This window comes from Haliotis asinina, chromosome 11 (assembly GCF_037392515.1).
Source record: "Haliotis asinina isolate JCU_RB_2024 chromosome 11, JCU_Hal_asi_v2, whole genome shotgun sequence".
Lineage (NCBI taxonomy): Eukaryota > Metazoa > Mollusca > Gastropoda > Lepetellida > Haliotidae > Haliotis > Haliotis asinina.
The window spans coordinates 37,989,759-38,011,257 of record NC_090290.1 but is presented as its reverse complement, the minus strand read 5'-3'; the positions used below and the strand labels follow the sequence as shown (position 1 = coordinate 38,011,257).

The following is a 21,499-nucleotide window of genomic DNA, read 5'->3' as shown; positions in this document are numbered from 1 at the left end:
CATTGTTCCACTGGCTGTTCATCACCTCTCGTTTCACGATCGTTTCTAATAACAACTTTTTCTGTGATCGATCATAAAATATCAGATTTCAAATCCTGTTGGATATAAAGGTTTTAGCACAATGTGTCTTATTTATGTTCAGTGCACCTAACCCTGTTTCATATTTTCTTATTTATTATTCTCATCTGAACCCAAACGGACAGAAAGTATTGGCTGCATCCTGGATAAACATGAGTAGCCAAATAATGGCTAAACACTGGATTACTCAAACACCTGACTAATAGCCTTGATAAACATTACTGAAGAAATAGCAGTGGAGCACCACAATTTCTCGTGAGGACGTTCCCAGCCGTAGGTCACATGTTGCTATGCCAGCTTCATAGGGCATTGTTTCAAGTACGTGCTTTTGAACAAAATCACCTGCAATTACGTAAAATGACGTTATGACGTTTCTTTAAAGTTTGTGGTGCTGTATTCTAAAAGTAGGCCATAACAGTATCAGAAATAGATGTACCTTGGCTCCATGTCAGATCCAACAAAGTACTTTCTGGCAAAGAAAAATAAGTTGGACCAGCACAGAGAAAGCTTTTATGAGAAGTAGGCAATGCAAGGCAGTGGGCAAACCCATTTGGTTTGTGAAAGGTAGAGGAGATGTGGGCTAGTGTATGTGCAGTGCATGATGATGAAATGTAGGAGTTTGCTGAGACAGGCCACATGCTTACCCATCGCACTACACTTGATCGCAGATCAATACTCAACTTATCCTTGTTTGCCAGTATCATAATGCTGTTCACGCCAGCAATATTTGGAGTTTGTTAATGATAGAAAATAAACAAGCAACATTCAATTTTGACAACAAAATTTACTTCACAATGAATGACCAGCATTTTTACAATGATATCGTTCTTACCAATGTATAAGCATCCGACTACTAGGACTGAAGTCTAGAGAAAAACAGGAAACATGAACAGTAGATAGAGATATTCAGTGTAGTGGTCACGCTAGGGCCTTGCGTTTAACAAAATACACAACTACTGTGGCAGCAACAGCAACAGCAGCAGCAGCATCGCAGACCAGCAACTGAGGCAGAGACAATGCTCAGATTAAGTCGGCTCCAACACTTCCTCCGACAGTGTCACATGATTGGCATTGAAATCACTTTTATTCGAATGTTGAAAAACATTCTCAAGTAGATAATCTATCAAAATTGTGCCTCTGAACTCAGATTATTATTTTGTCACTACATTTCATTGATGTTTAAACAAACAGAATTGGTGAAGTAGGCTTTATTCTAAACACATAGCTCCATACCCTTGAGGTAATTTGGTGCCAAAAACTATGGTATCATTGCCATAGCAACATTAGTCCATTCAGTGGAAGGACAAAGGTGGATGACATCAGAAATGACATTCAATAAAACTACAGAAGCAGAAGTTAAAATCTTCAAAGATACTTGATTTCGCCTGCCTGACTGACTGACTAACGCCTGTTGTGAGCATTGTCCCCGCTGCGCTACCACTTGCACTGTCAATATATATATAATAATAAGTGGAAAACACTGGCACTGGAGCAACTCGGTCGGAAGAAGAAGCAGTTGAGAATCACGGGGTAGGTACATGAGCAAACCTGCCTGCAGCACACACTGCCACGGCCGACGTCCTCGACATAATGCTGACCGTCAGACTAACAAGTGATGTCTGCCATTTCACACTGTAAAATCACACCTAACTCTCGCATAAATCTATACTCACAAGTTTCATCTGATGCTGAAGTTCCGTGTCGTCCAAATGCTTTTTACTAAGGTGATTTCACAAACTTTAAACAAAGGTGGTTGTACAAAGCCATTTAATTTGTGTCATTTAATTAATGCTAATTATGGTCACACAATAGACTTTAACATGATTAAGGCTTAAAGTACAAATCTTGAAATTCATATTTTGAAGAGCACAAGGTTGTCTGTAGGATCTCATGACCTTGCCTTGTAAAAATGGGTCACTGCAACAGAGTATTGGCAACTGGAGAACTTTAAGGTATTCCTGAAACTCCATCACAGAGAAATTTAAGAGCAAGGCTACCTCTGGAGGGCCAATCATGTCAATGTTGCATTGTGAAATGGGCAGTAACGTTTTCTTAACAAATAACAATCATTTCTCAACAATATTTCTGTTGGAGAGTTTCTCCAACTAACAGGGTAACACAGCGTCTGACTGCTGGCAACGGTTTGTCAGGATACAAGGTCGTCTCAACATGGAAACTTGTCTGAGTAAACAGACAAATTGTCTCTTCATCACAAATTCAAATCAAGGAGCAAGACAAAATATAATCAAACAAATTGTCATGTATAGTTCATGAAATTCACCTTAAACAAAAACATGTAATGAACAAACCATGATGAATATTTTCATCACAATATATACACTACTCAACATTTGCTAAGGACCAAACCAGTCCACCTCAATCATGCTTTGCAGCAAAAGGTGAGTAGTATACATATATCCTTTGCTCAAGAATCAGTTTTAATTCCTGGACTGGGTCTCCTTTTGTTGAACAGCACAGCCTTGAAACTGGAACTTGAAATATGGATCCTGAAGGGCTGCTTACAGGATCTAGTGACCTTGACCTTGACCCCGACTAATGACCTTGCCTTGTAAGCAGGTCTTGGCAACAGAGTACTGGCAACTAGAGAACTTTAATAATGGAGACTCTGTATCATGTAATACTTGGGAAAAAAATAGTTCATTTCTCTTTAACATCCATTTAAAAAGATTTGTCATTAAAATAGGATATCTGTACACAACTATCTGTTTTGAAAATGAAAGCACTTTTTCTGCTATTTGATAAATAACTTACAAGAAAGACAACTTGCAGCATGCACAAAGTCAACATGTCGTACACCAGTTCAAAGGACTTGAACACAGTCAAGTGTTGACTCTGACGCCAACAAACCAGCCCACTCACCTATTATAAGTGGGCAACACACTTTAACTTCAGTTTGAGAATATATCAACATAATTTACATCACCGAGCGAGCAAAATATACACATTTTATACATCACGATTCAAGTGACTACTCCATAAGGCCACATAACTGCAGTGAGTTGCTGTTGCAAGAAATCCAACCGTGGCCACTATTTGTTACCTCTGGGTAAAGGAAAAGCCAATTAAGTCTCTGCCAGGAATCTGACCTCCGACCTCTAAACTGGGTCATGTAGTTCTTCCTTGAAGCTGAGTCAGAATCTTAGACAACATTCACGCAAGTCCAGCCATCTTCTGTAAGCTACAGCCAAACATACATGTCCTACTCATCTGCAGTTATGTTTTAGTGTTTAACACCGACCAAGTTCAAAATGAAGAAAATATTTTCTTTGTCACACACTGTACACGATTATCACAAATCTTATGTTGGACCAAAAAAGAAACCAAAAGACATCTTACTCATGAAAACAAATATTCTAGTTCAAATACATCTGACTCTAATGACAGCACTGCATGCTAACTTGAAGAGACATTTATTGTTAATCTTAAGTAGCAGTGAAAACAGTTGGCATGCAGGTTCAAAAAGTCTCAAGAAAATACACGGTCTCACAATCTCTAATGCTAAGGATTATTTTGAAAGTAGTAAATTTTTGTCCAAACACGAGACAATCAAGATATTTGTGATCGGTGGAGAAGACTTAAATTTACCAGTGGTTCGGTCAGTTTTTGTCTAAAAGGAGAAGTCACATGCATTACTGAAATGCAGGCTCTTATCTAAAAAGTGACCTAATATGGCCTAATAAGGCCACACAAGCCTCAAGCTGATGGCTCTTCTTAAACTTTTTCTGGAGTTGATAAAACCCTAGTATCTCCTGCCTGTCATAGGGCAAGCAAAGTCCAATGGCAGGTAACTCTGTCAACACCAATCAAGAGTTGTCTGCTCTTGAGAAATTGCCACCAAGGGTTCCAAACCAAGTTACATGTCTAATCACTGCCTTTGGTTGTGACTGCTCTTGAGTGAAGTAACAAATCCTATAGACTATCTCTGATGACTTCAAAAACACGGTATGATGCGAGAAAGGTCCAACAGTCTACTTACAGGTAATGTTGATTAAGTACCTGCACCAAGTTGATCATCTGGTTTCCATGGTAGCCATGGTAACCGATCACTTTACTAATTGTGGCACAAGATTTATGGATCAAATCCTGTGTTAATTCTCACCCCTAAAAATCAAAGTGGTATGTTCCCACTTTAAGGGGAAACCGTACCATTTGGAAAAAAGGGTGGTGTCCTGTGTTTATAACAAATATATATTACTATGTATACATAACAGAAATCTACTTTTGTTGGAATAGTTTGTCTACAGTGCACTCTAAGCTTGGACAACATTGGACATGTTTCTACCATTACTATTACAGGTACACAGTGTGAATTAGCATTCAAAACAAATACATTTAAACCTTAAAATATCTGAACCAGATGAACCTGGTGAGAGAAAAAAGAATTTTTCGAAAATGTAGTCAGAAAGTTTGAAATTTGTAAACAGTGCAATAGTATACTTTGGAAAAAATGTCAAATTGAAACTGCACGAAGATTGAACAGGAGCTGTTTTTTTTTTTTCAATGTATCACAAAAACAATTAGGGAAAGTAAAAGACTACTCACATGATGACATCATTTACTGCGCTATAGATAAGCTTATTTTCACGATAAGCGAAACTAGCAACTAAAATTCCAAGTAAAAACGTCCCAAATTTTGAAATGGGGCATGGTATATGATGAACATCCATTCACCCTCCTGGGGCGATAGGTATAAAATTGAATGCAAAAATAGTATTTGTAAAAGTAGAAAAAAATACTTTGTGAAAATAAGATTATCTAGAGTCGAGATAGACCATGTCAAGAAGAACAGCAAATAACACGTTGAAATAAACCTACTGTTACACAGGTACAAAGTTAGGCTGATTTCCACTGACTAGAGCTTTAGTATACATATACACAAATATATATATTTATATATAGACATATTGTCATACTTGTCATCCATAGCTATTACTTCGGTCCGTCAATAGGAGAATCTTCAAATCTCCATTTCAAGACCTAAAAATATCTCTCTGGAAAACAATAATCAAACAACCAGGTATCGGTTTTCAAAGTTAACAACCGACAACTTTCGTATTTACAAGCCAATATCTGGCTTACTTGATCTTTTCCCTGTAACGATTTTTGAATCGAGTCACATCTGCATTTCCTTTGTGCTCTGCTCCATGATGCAACCCTCCAAATAGCACTTTCAGAGATGAGGACTGCCCTAGAAAAGTATTGAGACAGAATGGCGAGCTAGTTTGTGGTAGACGCGTTTCCATGGCTGCAGTCGTATGACGCACGAATCAGGATAATGAATATGCCATTTGCTGATTGCCACTTCCTCCGATGAAGAATAACTGTGTCAAATTTTCTGATGCAGCTGCTGAAATGATCGCGTGAGATGAAACAGCTGAAGTGATGATTTCTCTGTGCAAATGTCTTCAGTTCCATCATTCTTATAAACGATGGCCTCCGCGGTCATCGCAGTAAAAGAATACAAAACACTACATGATTGTCTTCATCTAAATTGGTTCAATTTTTCACAACAAAGATTGACCAGTGATGGTAAATCTACTCGACGAAGAAGAAGGTTGTGTGCGTAAACGACATGGAACACGAGACGTACGCCAATAGGTGGCAGCACAAGTGGGCAAGTAGTCGTCAGGGAAGGCTCATCAATTGTTTCAATACCTCATCAGTCAGCGGAGGCAGGAGCTGGATGTTGACAAACGCAAAGAGTCAAGTGGTGTCTGAGGCAATCTTTTCCTGTCACAGATTCAAGACACATAGACAGTGGCAGTGAAACAAAACACTAAGTATAGACAACAGCGACCATGCTGTAACGACGCAGTGGACACAGGCAGGGAGGGAGGAGGGCGCAGTCTTTGACATTGTGATGACGGCACATGGAGGTTGTTGTAAGTACAACATCAGGTGCTATTCCATGGCCAAGCACTGTGGTTCTACGATGTTGGGTTCTAGCAGATATGGCACCTGGCCACTGCGTCTGCCACTGGCGGCCATCTTGTCTGGGAGGCTCCCTGTCAACTACAATCCTGTAAGGACAGGCTGCTACTTCTAGGTCCCTTCCTCCATTGGCTCTGATTCTTGCTGCTCCACAGAACTGGAGGAAAAGAAACAAGAAATGTTTGAACCATCCTGTTCAAATCAGAAATGTTAAGTCTACATGGAACAAAAACAGTTCTTGATCATGAATACAGCCCTGAAAAAATGTATCACTAACAACATTCCTGCTAAACAATGATACAAGAATTTTTAACTAATAAATGAAGCTGTTATCCATAAATTTGTCAACATTGTACTTCCCAGCAAGCAATAAAATGTCTCTCATTGAAGTGATCATAAGCACTGGATGATAAACCTAGGAATTATTTTGGTGGGCCAATGCCCCACCTGGTTAAATCAGGGTGGGCCCCAATGCTTGATAGGGGGATCAAGGTGCCCCATTGATTACTTTTAGGTGGGCCACTTTTAGATTTGGATCTTTGAAGCTTGCAAATAAAAGTATTTATTTCATTTGTAAGCTAATAGACTGTTTTAGTAAGCTCATAATTTCTTCTGTGACATGATCATGAACAAAAAACAAAACTAAAAGTTACCAAAGCAAAGATTTTTAGAAACAAACGCTTTCATTGGCTGAACTGATCACAACAACCGATCAGGGCTGCTACTGCATGTGGATCAAAACTGGTTCACTTAAAAGTCTTCTGCATGATTGCGGCAAACAATTATGGCATTATGGCATTGTATTTACTTAGGTCACACTTTTTTTTAATGCAACATTTTCATATATTTTGCATCCATGGAGCACAGCGCAATGCTCTGTCAGAGGCAATTCATATTTTGATGCGTATATGCCACAGGAAAGCATCCTCGGTTTATCCCTGATTATACGAAAATATCATTCATGTTTGAGCGATGATTTCATGGATGTATATCACTGAAAAAGGTCATTCTTAGCAGTGGTCACTGACCAAGTCAACTGGCAATATGGAGCAGTTAGAATGCCATACCTGTTTTTACTTGGGACCATGGAGAGTGATGCAAGGGCAGTAACTGTGTCTGCTTCCTCCATCTCCCGTTTCTGTGCCTCCATGAGGGAGTAGCTTATTGTTCCCAAATACCGTTTGATGCAGGGCCAGTGCTCCACTGCAAGTAAACACGATCTGTCAGTGGATGGGCAAATGGGTGGATGAGCGGATGGTGAAAGGATGGATGAGCAGATGGGTGGACAGGGAAGTTGAGTAACTTGTGGATGGGTGGACTGATCGACTTGTGGATAGTTTCTTATGCAATTGATTCATACTCATGGAAACAAATTAGGGAACATATGAAAGAACAAGAGTTCTGTTACTCCTTTCCATGTTTCTTCACAACATTTGTATTGCACTGGGTGAAACTTTGGAGTGAGTGAGTGAGTGAGTTTAGTTTTACGCCGCACTCAGCAATATTCCAGCCATGTGGCAGCAGTCTGCAAACAATCGAGTCTGGACCACACAATCTAGTGATCAACAACATGAGCATCGACTTGCTCAATTGGGAACTGATGACATGTGTCAACCAAGTCAGCTAGCCTGACCACCAGATCCCATTAGTTGCCTCTTACGACAAGCATAGTCACCTATTATTAATAATCATTTTAACACCCCAAAATACACAAATGCAAAGTGTATTCTTGGGCCTCTGAAAACCATCCAACACACCTAACAAATCTTCTGACAGAACGGAATATTTGTTTATGTCATCTCAGTAAGTTAATATTTTCCTGCTTTCTTCCTTTGATTATGTTAAACTGGCCGTTTCAGTTCACAATCATTCAATATTGCACTTGTCATACCCATGCTTGGTTAGATTCCATAATGCTGTGCCCCTGGGGCACAAGTGACATCTTTTAAGATTATTTTATAAGATGCAGCCAGGGACTTTCATCTCCTCTAACAGATGCTCCATCATCTCAGTTTGGTATACTCTGTCAGTGAAAACAGGATGCAAGTTAGAAGTTACAACTGCTCAGTCCTTACTCTGTATTCTGATGGTGGATTCTAGGGTCTCCAGCGCAGGTTTACAGCTCGGCCGATGGAGCTCTTCATCCTTGATTGATGGTAGCTGAAACAGAAGAGTCATAAGAGTCATATAACTTTAAATACCAAGTTATAGCGTCAATTTTTGCTTCACTCAAACTCTGGGACAGGTGAAATCACTGTTTAACACTGTTGTCAAACAGAATCTGGTTAAAACATCACACATTGTTTACAACCAAGTCCTGACCAGACAGGACAGTGACTGATGGCACAAGTATAGTCTGTTTGGGTTCAAATGAGAATGATGAATGATTATGTATCTCCAATTATAGATAAATGCACACAACATGAATAAGACACATGGTCAGAGAAGCCTGTGTACCCAACAGGATAAGAAATCTGACATTTTTTTAATGATCATAGAAAAAGTTGTTTAAACCATTATGTAACACTGTGCTATTTTTAATAAAAACACAAAAAAACCAAAACACGGTGCTATTTTCATGCTTCAGACCGAGGGGTGATAGATAGCTGGAAAACCCCACCAGCACACATTTAGGCGAGCTGACCAACACTACTCAGGTGTTGCTTCATCAGGCCCAACACATTTAGGCGAGCTGACCAACACTATTCAGGTGTTGCTTCATCAGGCCCATGTGTCTTATTTATGTTTTGTGCGCTTACCACAATTTTGAGTCCTTTGTCATTGACATATGAACCGAAGTGGACTGTAATGCTTCAAATGGTTGCTACCAGCAACAAGTACTGGAAGCCTAAAGGAGACATAGCATGGTACACATCTACCCGGGAAATGTCAATGAACACAACCATTATATCCTTGGGACAATTCTGCCCTTGACACAACCATGATATGCTGTGTGCACTTAAAATCCAAAATGGGAGACAATGATGGTATATTGAAGACATTTCTCTCTTGGAATCAAAAAGGGCAGAAAAAGTTGTTGTCCAGACATCTCTGCCCTGAACTGCCAAAATGAAAAAAAAAATTAGGACATACTAGGAGCACTTGAACCCCAAAAGGGAGACTTTGCAAAATGGGTAGGCTTCATTCAGCACTTGAGTGCGATGGGTTTCATGCTGCATTTAGCAATATTCTAGCAATACCTAGGAGGGGGACTACAGAAATGGGCACATTGTACCCATGTGGGGAATCGAATCCGGCCCTTTGGGGTGCCGAGTGAACACTTTAACAACTGGGCTACCCCACTGCCCCGATTTGGCCCTGGAACTCCAGTGGGACATGAAGGAGGAAATATGGACACCTCACCTATCACAGAATGCATATGGATAAAAGGTTCTAGTTACCTCATCCCCAAGAAGAGCCTTGACACACATCTCTGAGGCCTCCGAGATGACCGGAATATCATAGCCTCCCTCCAGCGCTAACACGACCTTCCCGCCCGCAAGTGACATCAGCTCACGGGTCATGTGACCAAAAGCTGAAACAGAATCCAATTCAAGTCAGACTTTGTGAAGGCCACCCAAAACATGAACTGAGACACGATCCACTAATTCTGGTAAAATTCTTTTTTTAAGTCCCATCCGGAATTCTAATCCACACCCTCAGAGACAGGCACCTAATCACAAAGACAGCCTCCTAACACACTCAGCAACGACAACTTCCACTAGTGGAATTAGTACATAACTAAGAAAGTGTAATCCCAAACAAAACATGTTTTATACTACTATACATATTGCAATATCTGCTTTTGCAATACATCACAATAAGAAAATGTTCTGCAATAACCATCCCCTACTGTAAACGTGACACCACCAAATATTATTCAGGTTGGTTATTCAAATAATTAACTATGATGGCTGTAATGGACACTCACCTTCAGCAGTGACCTCATACCCTCCCAGTGGAGCTGTATGTCCCTTGGCCGCGTCAAAACCAGCAGACACGAGAACCATATCGGGACCAAACTCACGGGCAATTGGCATCACAATTGTTCTGAAAAAAAAAACATAAACAAATCACTCAACCTCTCTGAAGCCCACAAAAGGTAGGGTATATTCACCAGTATTTTTAAGATATGTTTACAATATAAGGGTATAGAAATACTTAGAGTGTCAAATGCTGAATGAATCAAACCCAGATCTTCTGGGTTACCACTGTATCATTACTCCATTACTTTAAAGACTCAGGGCTCTTATTCTCGAAATATTCGTAGCGCTACGAACTACTTCATCCCATTCTTAACACATGGGCTGCGAACGTTTCGAGAATAAGGGCTCAGTTCCATGCTTCAATGGTAGGAACTGAATCCAGGTGTTCAACATGGACACTACCCACTAGGCTACACAGCAGAGGACAACTTTCAAGAACTGGCTTTCATACTTCAACAAATGGAACTGAACCGAGGTTTTCACAGAGACCACTCAGAAATGCTAACCTCAATTGGTGAAAATAGGAATTTCCCCCCCAAATTAGGGACCATATAAATTGTTTACTCAAGAAACGAAACTATATACAAACAGTACTTGGAAGCAGTGTTTGTTAATGTAAAGTAAATACAACAAATGGTGCATGGAATTTATCTGAAAGCTTACTCAACCCCTGATTAATTTCTTGTGTAAATAATTTGAGAATGTTTGTAAATAAAGTGTTTTATATACTTGTATTTTACACATCACCAGATACACTTTAACCGGTCAGGCCCTGTGTAGTCTCCTACTTCGCCTTCTCCCCCAACTTTTCTATCATTATATATAGTCAAAGATAATCCTAACCCTCCAGTATGCAAGACTATCTACATCTTTGTTACATTCTGAGATAAATCGAAATGTATTTGACTTCGTCAGAATGGCAGAATCGACATGCATTTTTCGTGATGATTCCGATAAATTGGGGAGAGTTGGCATTTCTAGATCAGTGTACCCACAAGGCTGTTCTACCACATTCCTCATCAAGCATCACCACCCACGACCATCAATGGCGGCAACACCTACTGACCTGAATGCTGTCAGATATTCAGCATCTGCCATGGGTGGGTTAAGAGCTCCTCCAAATGCTATGTTGACATTGAAGCCGAGCCCCTCATCACTCCCGCACTCTTCGGGTGCTCCCGTACCGGGAAAGAAGTTGCCGCTGTCATGGCGATGAATAGATATGTACAGAACATGGTTATCCATGTAGAACATTTGCTGGGTGCCGTTACCATGGTGAACATCCTGTAAGAACCAAAATCTTTTCCATGTCATATAACAATGATTATTTGAATCTCTACACATTAACAATTCTGAATACGTGGAAAAAATATTGATATTCATTTAATAATATTAAGGCAAAATATACCTTCACAAATACTCTCATTTACAGACATGTTCAGTTATCTCCCTTTGGCTACAAGATGAAAATACAGTGATATATTTAGGGCGAGTTATCTCCCTTTGACAATGATCAAATTCGGAGATGACTGACAAAATTACATCCATATTATAGGGAACAAAACCTATGAGCCATGTGGCATATGCAGGCACTATGCAATGAGTATTTCCAGTCAAAGGTAACACCTACCCAGTCAATAATGAGAATCTTGTCTAGTTTTGCCTTTTCTTGTAACTGTTTGGCCGCTATTGCAATTGAGTTGAAAAAACAGAAACCCCTGAAAAGACAAAAATGAAACATTTTTCACATGTACAAGATTTGATTGTGTAAGAATACTCAGATCTGCAGGACTTTGGAGGAGCGTTGGTCCCAACTATCACATTTTAGCAGTGAGCGAGTGAATATTGTTTAATGCTGAAGAAAACTACACTGATATCACATTTGGATGTAAAAACCTGTACACAGCCAAAGGGTGGCAGACAAGCTGAGCAGGAGCTATTCCTTGACAATAAAATTATTTGTCAACTAAAGATTTAAAATCATGGTGGATTCTGAGAAAGAGAATATGAGACTAATCTAGAGTGACGCTTTATTGTCACATATCTCAACAGCAGATTTCCACATTATCAGGATTACATTTCATCTTTTAGGTGAAAATGTATTTAATTGACAAAAACATGTTTTTGCCTATATATCCAAATTTTCATTACTTTTCTTCAAATTTTGTAGAATTTCTAGTGAAATCATATTGGCATAGATTGAGACTAGAATTTACGACTACTATAAAATTGTAGAGGTTGGCATCTCTGCCAATGCTAAAACATGGGAGTAGAATCACAACACATAGTTAAGTTGACTTCTCCATGGGAGGGAGGTTAGCGGATACTGCCACAGCTTACTGCAATTGCAGTCTGCTACTTACATGGCTTGGTGGGCCTCTGCATGGTGACCGGGGGGACGCACGATGGCATAGCCATTCTGTAACAAACACAAGGAAGTGTTAGCATAAATATACTGCATCAGTATGAGGTAGCCAAATATCCAGATTCAAATTCCTGACAACAAAATGTTTTCTGTAGGAATACTGCTACATTTTCAAAAATTTGGACAGCCAAGTGGTTGAAAATGTTCCTGAGCCAAGGACCAAGGTTCTGCTCCTCACATGGGTACAAATGTAAGACAACATACAGAAGGCACATTGCTGGAATATAGCTACATCATTTATGGCGCAAGTACACCATGGAAGACACAGGTTTTGGGTGCCATTGTATAGAGTAAGTGATTGAGTTCAGTTGTACGCTGCACTCAGCAATATTCTAGCCATATGGCGGCGGTCTGTAAATTATCAAGTCTGGACCAAACAATCCAGTGATCAACAACATGAGCATCGATCTGCGCAATTGGGAACCGATGACATGTGTCAACAAAGTCAGCGAGCTGGACTTCACTTTCACAAAGTGATTGCTACAACAGTATGGATGCAACCTTACGTCACGCCATGCCATGCATGTCCACAGCTCTCAGTTCAGTACAATTCGGTTCAGTTCATTAACAATAAAATTCAATTTTCTTTGTCATGGAAAGGGGCAGTCGGTTTGGTTTAAGTCCCAAGATGAAATCTCCTTGGAATTGGGACCCAAATGAAAGTTCCTTTACACAATCTCGTACATCCAATCAAATTTGCATGAGTTGTTGACAATAGAAACATCAGAAACAGTAGAGGAGGTCACCTAGAATTAAATTACATGAATATTTCTGATGATATTCCAAAAGAATTGTGCGAGTAAAATATTTTCAGTCCGAAAACCAAAAGTACCATACTTCCGAAATGAATTTTTGCATCTAAGAAATAACAAATGTGGGTTATGCAACTCATCAACTTCTCAAATGTGGGCATCTACAGAGTTGTAAGAATCATAACAAAAACAGACTTACAGCATTTACTACCTCACAATTTTTTACACTTCCATTTTCGATCAGCACATGCCAGCAATCATATCGGTATTTCTACTTCGATAATCTTTTGTGAAAGAGTCAGTAATGCATCATTTCTTAGGCTCACACATCACTGCTATTGAGAAAGCATTCTGTAATATGTTGAAACTTTCTGTAATATTTTTAACTATGCTGACCCATGACCGCCATGTTTGAGAGCATCATTAGTTCTGCTCACAGTCATTGGTCAGGTCACAATAACGTAATATCAAAACAACTATTACTTCTCGCTTGTATTTATTTCAAGCAACAGGTATTTCCTAAATTTGTTTGTCTTTCATTTCAAATATGTGATGAATTTAATCATAATTCCTGGTGATAATAAATATAAAGTTTCCACTTCATTGTACAAAACTGCGTACATAATATTAATTTTGCATGTCGTGTAACGCAAAAAAAAATTAAAATAGTGTCTTGTTTAACTGAAACTGCGTAAATTACGCAATTACGCTGTCCACATGCAACACCGTTTTTGTGTACCAAACCAAAAACAAACTGCCACAGTATATCATTTCAACAGAACATTAACACAGACATAACAGTTGTGCTGGATCACATTAGTGCACCATGAAGAATGACACTCTACACGCATATTATCCTCTGCCAAAAATCGTAAAAATATCTACTAATGCTTTTATGACATTCGAAGTTAACATAATTTTTTCAAGCATGACAACATCACATTATGTCAGCAGTTAAATATATATCACTCAGAACAAATCGGGCACTTTAATCATTAATCAAAGAAATGAATTATGGTGATGTGGTTACCATGGCAACAAGGTTTAACAGCTGCAGATAATAGCACTTGGATTCGGGCCTGTCTACATTACTTACATAACGTAATTGATATTAGGAACTTTAACAAGACATCGGAAAGATACTGACAACCTGCAGTGATGGTCTTACACTGACTATTAAACTATTAACCATTCACTATGTACTGGTTGTAAAACATGACCAACATTCAACAGAAAAGTGTAATACCTTATAATACTCTTCTACGATGCAACGTTACAGCTTCTTATACCGTTTTTAAGCAAGAGTGATATGATCATTGCTAGAAAACGGTATAAGAAGCTATACCGAAATGTCGCATCATAGAAAATAAAGAAGCTGTTATCCATAAAGTATTAGACTTTTCTATTATCCATCAACTTCTAAAATGTCAATCAAACAGATCAACATTTAACAATCAAATACTCCCATCATCAAATAAGGTCAGTCAGTCAGTCTAAATTTACGCCACACACAGTAATGTTCCAACTATATGGCAACAGTCTGTAGAAAACTGAGTCTGAACCAGACAATCCAGTGATTAACAGCATATGCATCTATCTGGGCAGTTGAAAACCGATAACGTGTAGACATTGCAAGCGAACCTGACCACCTGATCCCACCTGGGTTACTGTAAAAAGTGACCTAAAACAAACTCACTCATCCAAAAAGCTGTCCGTATCAACAATATATGTGTCATTCTGTCTATGGTGACACTCACAATCACAAACATACTCATTTTTCAACCCCCCCAAAATGGGAAAGAAATGTTGTTCAATTGGGTGACTTCATTTTTTGGTACAATTGTAACAAAAAATAAAACTGGCAATGAAGAAAACTACTCCAGTAAAATGTCAACCTGTTAATCTAATATCATTACAACTAATACAGACGGCCCAGGTCAAAATGTCAAATGACATGATATTTGCCTCAACCCTTCAGCTGATCCAATCATGACAATCACTTTTGACAAAACTTCAAATCATGTCTACAAACACAATATCAAAATCAATGAAAACTAGGCTATATATTTTATGCAATTTGAAGGAAGTAAACAGTGAAAAATAGCACATGACGCTCCATCACTCCCCTAATTTTAAATTTATTGCATCAACATCCATCATGGCTTAAGGTCAGACAAGCACCAAACTGTCATATCTGCTTCCACAAACAAGCGAACATGTTCACTCCAGAACAAATTGCACAATGACAAATTCAGAAAGAAAAGAGAATTTAAGATGAAGATTGCTTTTAAGATATGGCCATGATATACACCATGTCTATCACTTGGAATTCTGTGATCAAAGCTTACCTTACTGAACAGCAAAAGAAACGCAAAAAAAAAATTGAAATCACATTAAAATAAGGAGGAGGCACAGATAAGCTGCATATCTGGGTAAAATACGCATAAAAAATGTCCAATCAGGCATTGTAAAATAACTGTTGCATACCATTACACATTTTGAAATGTTACACATGCAAAAAGTTCAAAACATATGCGTACGGAATATATTCGTATGTAAATAAGACAAGTAATGAAAAGACGTTGACCATAAAGGACTAGTTTTGTACTGTCAGTACAGGATGAGTGACTTTTCAGGAAATGATTTTCTTCGTGTCTATAAGCCTGCTGTGATGAGGTATGACACAAGACAGAACATGCCTGCCAGTAAACTTACTCAATGACATATACTTCTGTGAGTAAAAATCACTGAAATACACAAATATTTGAAAGCAGTGGGTTACAGAAAACAAATACCCGTGCAGCATGTATAGTACGCACCTTCAACAAAAATACAGTGAGCACAGTACCCTCATCAGCTGAACCTTATCTGGAGCTATAGTAGACACTGTATAGTTCAACAGACTCCATACATTTCACAACTTTTCTGATTTGCCTGCAGTCACTACAAGTTATCTGGAGCTCTGAGTAAGCATTCATGTTTATGTCTCCTAATGAAAAACTCAACTAAAAAACAGTTGTTTTTCTTTAGCTGTTCAGCATATCATTCTTACCGACATACATGAAACGTAGTTTGGGAGGCAGTTTTGAAACATTTCAGCCTGATAGTTGTGCAAACATAAATGAAAGCCAAATGTACGCTAGATATGACATATGTGAGACACCATAATATTCTGTCTTTTCTGTAAATGCCATTGCACATTTAAATCAAATCTCACTGAAATAGCTCAAGAAATTAAATGTTAGATGTTACTATATCTGTGCTCTTTCAAGCAATAATAAATATATCTGTAAATCGATATACAACACAGTATGAGCAAATGCCACAGCAAAAATGTTCTAGAATATAGAATTCACATCTGACTGTACTGAAATATTTGTCATCCAGAATTAAAGTTGTTCTATTCCAACCATAGATATTTCTAAAGTAAATAATAAAATCAACATGCCCAGGAAATGAGCCAAGACTGCTCAAGTCAAGTCAAGTCAAATCTTTCCTGGCAGTCTTTGGGAGATGGACCACTTCTGATTGAGTGAGAAATGTTAGTTTCATGCACTTTTAGCAATAATTCCAGCAATATCAAGGCAGGGGAACACCAGAAATGAGCTCCACACATTGTACCCATGTGGGGAATTGAACCACAGTCTTTGGCATAACAGGCAAACACTTTAAGCACTAGGCCATCATATCGTTAGATTTCGCCTCCAGACGTCTGGTGTTAGATTTCGCCTCCACCTGTCTCTGGAAGAAGTAGTATCTATCCCCACTGAAACCACATCTGTTACTCTCTCAGGGAAATGACGCAATGACTCCTGTCATCAACGCCATTTTCAAACGACAGAGATATTCTCAACAATCACCATAATTTCAGGCCATTTGCAGTCGCCATAAAAATGTCATCATGTAAAATTGTTGATGTAACATACTTTAGATTAAAAAAACAACACAGCCTTTAAAATATACACTGAACATAACTATTTAGAGATAATAAATAATTTGATATTTTCTATATTTATATATATGCTATCTACAAAAAAGTAGGGGAAACTGGGAACAGAAATGATGACGCCAAGGGGGAAAATGATGAAGAGAAATTAAGGGGAAATGTGGAAATTTTATTCCATTTATTTTGAAATGATTCATCTGTGTATATATATATTACTTTTATCATATGCTTTGTCAATGAACCTTTTGGTTTAGTATATCTTACAAGCTACATATTTTTGGGGTCCTCATATTTACAAAACACCTCATATTTAAGTTATTGAATCTTTTCTTTTTTTTGATCAAATGGATGTCAAACATCTTATGATCTTGGTTGTGTCATCTACAGTTTAAAATAACAATTTATCAAAATGACTTACCTTGAGATCACCAGCAGCGACACGGAGTGCCAACTCTATCACACAACCTGTTGCCTGGTAACAGAATAAAATAACAAACACATCAACATTGAGGAAAAAGAATAAATGGTTTATGCATTTAATTTCATCAAGGTGTTTGATTAAGCCAAGATCAGACGTTACCAGTATTATAAAGCCTCTATACAGGGCAGAGTTATGACCAATTATAAAACAAATCCTCATTCGGTAGTGTTTCAGCTTTTGAGACAACTTCAAGCATTACCCAAACCCGCAGTTCTAGAAAACTGGATTCAGTCCTTCGCTAACCCAAAACGATAATTTCTACTTAGGGAACGGTGTTATCCTGCCTTTGGCAATATTCCAGCCATACAATGCCGGTGCAAAGCACCAATGAAACTTCCAACAAGGTAACCATTATGGGGATCGAACCCAGGACTTTGTCATGACAGGCACTAAGTTACCGCACTGCCCTCCAGTTGTCTCATTAACGTGAATGTTTCTCTGATTTCACAGATTCTCAAGTTTCCTCATAGCTGTAAGTGTCTTGGCTTAGACACAATAGAGTTTTGTCCTTTGATTATATAAAAAGCAATGATTTAAGAAATTTCAGATATTCTTTATCATCTTGATCTGTGTTTCTGTGTAAATGACACATACAACTATTTATACAAGGCACAGACTGTGAGTATCTGATATGAGAGAAAGTCTTACATCTCAGAGGATGAATGTAATATAAGTCCTGCACAAAACAATCGTCTTACTTTTCTTTAATAGGACAGACGACACCGTCTAAAAACTATCATCCTTTTCAAATTAAATAGTCATCAGTAGTATGCACATACTTCACTAAAATCTATTTCTATCTATAACCATACACTCTACCTTCAGAATTATGATGTTCATATATTTCTGTCATACACCATTCCAGGGTTCGTACAGAATTTTAAGACCAAAATTCAAGGCTTTTTCAAGGCATTTTTCAAGTTTTTTTCTGGCAAAATTAAAGTCAATAAGACAAGCAATTATATAAGTAAACCTAATGAAAATAATAACACAGCTTCTGAGCACAGTTTTAGTATATTTGACAAGAAAGTGTCCCCATGAACTGCTAAATTTATCAGTTTAGAAAGGTAGTTAATAAATACTATGAGGAAAGATATTCATGAATAACCTATACCCAAACACATTGGCATTCGGCTAACATTAGGTTCCTAAAATAGTATATCAATTTGATGCAACTACCGCCTTGATGGTTTACTGGCCTACAGAGTTGAATGGTTTAGCAGACGCAATCTTCACTGCATCAAGCTTCAATTTGAAATTCAAGGCCTCTTCAAGGCTTTTGAGTCTTTTTCAAAGCAAAAATTGATTTTGCAAGCTTTTAAGGCTATGCGTCCAAATTCCAGGCTTTTTAAAGATTGCATGAACCCTGCATTTGATAATAAATTCAAAATCTTCAGTAAAATCTATTAACACCTATAAGGAAATGCACTCTCATCAGAAATATTTTGTTTGTATATTTCTGTCAAATAATATGTCAAAATAAATTCAACTGCAGTTTGATTTCAAGCTTTCGCATTTAAAGATGTAGACAAAAATTAAATATAATTATATAATTATATCTCTTTCCAATACTAATCCTTCACAATAAACACGTAAGGTATCAAATGGCTTCACAATATCTGGAACAACAAACAGACTTTGAATAATATTTCGTACACTGACAAACAAGCATTGAGTGTATTTGAAAAATTTATTTTCAACAGCTATTATTGCCACAAAGACTGAGCTCTGAATAACTTGTGACTGAACCAAACAAGTTAAAAATATTTGCAACAGATATTGGTTAAGGCCAGGATGAAAAGATTTTATTTCCTGACTTTCGTTTCTAGGCAACAGCAGTATTAATTTCCACACATGAACACACATATTTGATCTACAACTGCAATGTGGCCTGGAGACAGTTAACTCACCGTTTTGGCAGCATTTGATGTATTAAGATCATTCCAGACAGTATCAGAATCCACGCCAACGCCCCCACATGGCAAGAGACAGAATCGCATGGGAGATGACTCTACCAAGAATGAAACATTCATGAGTGAGTGAGTTGCGTCTAATACCAAATTCATTTAGTAAGTGTTTTCATCACTATTTGAAATGTCACAGCAGGAGACACAAGAAATGGGTTTCACTCATTTTATGGAGTGAGTGAGTGAGTGAGTGAGTGAGAGGGTTTGCAATGCTTAGGAAGGTGGAACCATAAGGAGGAGGAAGGAAGGAAGAAGAGAGAGAGTTGGATCGCAGGATCACATGGAACATCTTATTCCTACTGCTTGAGTGAGTGACAATGGTTTTACCACGCTTTTATCAATGTCCCAGCAATATTATGTCTGGTGACACCAGGAATGGGCTTCACACATTGCACCTTTGACACTAAAGAATGATCCATTAAATGTTGTTCATATAACATGTCTTGAAGTCAGTGAACCATTTGTCAGTCAAGAAAATCTGTTGCGGCCTCTTGACATAATGAGGGTAATACGAGTCCCTCCTGGAACTTAATTTTAAGAATTCCATGGAAAAATAAGAAATTTTGAAATTGAATTTACCTCATTATTTCTGTCTACTGAGTGGATTTGTTCAGTAAATTAGTGAGTGGAGGTGAGTATGGCGACCAAGACTGAGCTCCATATAGCTTGGGACTGAATTAAACAAGTTTCAGATATTTTAAACAGCAATATGGCAATATTCCAGTCATATAATGCTGGTGTTAAACAGTAATGAGACTTCAAACAATTGAACTTACCTAATAATTTCTGTCTACTTAGTGGATTTGTTCCGTAAACTAGCGTGTGGAGGTGAGTATGGCAGCTCTGCAGCTCTTCTGTACTCGCCTTCCGAGACCGTACTCTCTGTAAACAAGCAACCAATCAAAATGTTACATACACATAAACTAACCAATCATCTACAGGTGACACCTTAGATGGACTTGGCACACTGTGACCATGTGGGGATTCAAACCCGAACCTTCAGCATGATGAACAAATGCTTCATCCACTTGACTACCTCACCATTCCTACAGTCACATGAAAAGAACTGGCATAATTAAACTGTTTTTGAAAAGTATGCACACAAGTGATAAGAAATATACTGAGCATCATACCAACTGTGTGAGGTTTTTGCAGAATATTCTTCCTTAAAAATAAAAAGTTCTTTCACAAACTATCATCAAAAACATTGACACAGTTCACTATTTGGAGTGCCAGGTGTGACAGGAAGCACGGAGACAGACAGCACAAGTTAATGAATACATAACTTTCGCGGTATATGTGCACATGCTTCTTGAACACCTAGCTGTGCCTTTCTCTGCATTCCTCCCTCATAATAAAAAGTGAACTGTGTCAATATTTTTACGATAGTTTGTTAAACAGCTGGTATGGTGTTTGATTATAATCAGCGTTTCATTGAGTATGTCATGCTTATTTGTTTTTGAGCTACATTGCAATTCATCGGTCCGCTTTTGAGACATACGGACAAACAGACTATAGATATATAATTGGAAACTGTATCCATTTAAGACTGGATAAATAATGATAACCCCCCTTTAGACAACCAGCCACTTAAATCTAACTATGTACTTGATACATGAATAACCACAGAAGCAGTGAATGAGTGAGTGAGTTAGGTTTTACGCCACTTTTAGCAATATTCCAGTGATATCACAACGGGGGACACCAGAAAATGGGCCACACACATTGTTTATTGACAAATAAACACACGTCAATAGCAGGCAGAGGATTCACAAGATGTACTGAAACCTAGGACCCATGCTTACTGTAAGCTTAAGTACTTAAACCACATTTGGCCCCACATAACTGTTTTCTGTTGAATCCATGATTTGATCCTTAGCAAAGGGTGAGTAGTATATTTTAGTCTGTAAAC

General features: G+C 38.2%; 1 protein-coding gene across 12 annotated transcripts in view; it reads right to left on the bottom strand.

The window, feature by feature from the left end:
• Positions 1-842: 842 nt before the first annotated feature.
• The window catches only part of LOC137256006 (histone deacetylase 4-like), a 156,886-nt gene continuing 136,229 nt past the window's right edge, over positions 843-21,499 (bottom strand). For all 12 annotated transcript variants that reach the window (XM_067793648.1, XM_067793649.1, XM_067793646.1 and 9 more), the window contains 11 exons: positions 20,364-20,469; positions 19,531-19,631; positions 17,558-17,611; positions 12,380-12,435; positions 11,647-11,734; positions 11,083-11,300; positions 9,962-10,080; positions 9,432-9,565; positions 8,106-8,190; positions 7,098-7,233; positions 843-6,187 (listed from right to left, as the gene is read on the bottom strand). In XM_067793648.1, the coding sequence (XP_067649749.1) occupies positions 6,142-6,187; positions 7,098-7,233; positions 8,106-8,190; positions 9,432-9,565; positions 9,962-10,080; positions 11,083-11,300; positions 11,647-11,734; positions 12,380-12,435; positions 17,558-17,611; positions 19,531-19,631; positions 20,364-20,469 (1,143 nt within the window). In that variant the 3' untranslated portion in view covers positions 843-6,141. The remainder of the gene's footprint in view (positions 6,188-7,097; positions 7,234-8,105; positions 8,191-9,431; positions 9,566-9,961; positions 10,081-11,082; positions 11,301-11,646; positions 11,735-12,379; positions 12,436-17,557; positions 17,612-19,530; positions 19,632-20,363; positions 20,470-21,499) is intronic.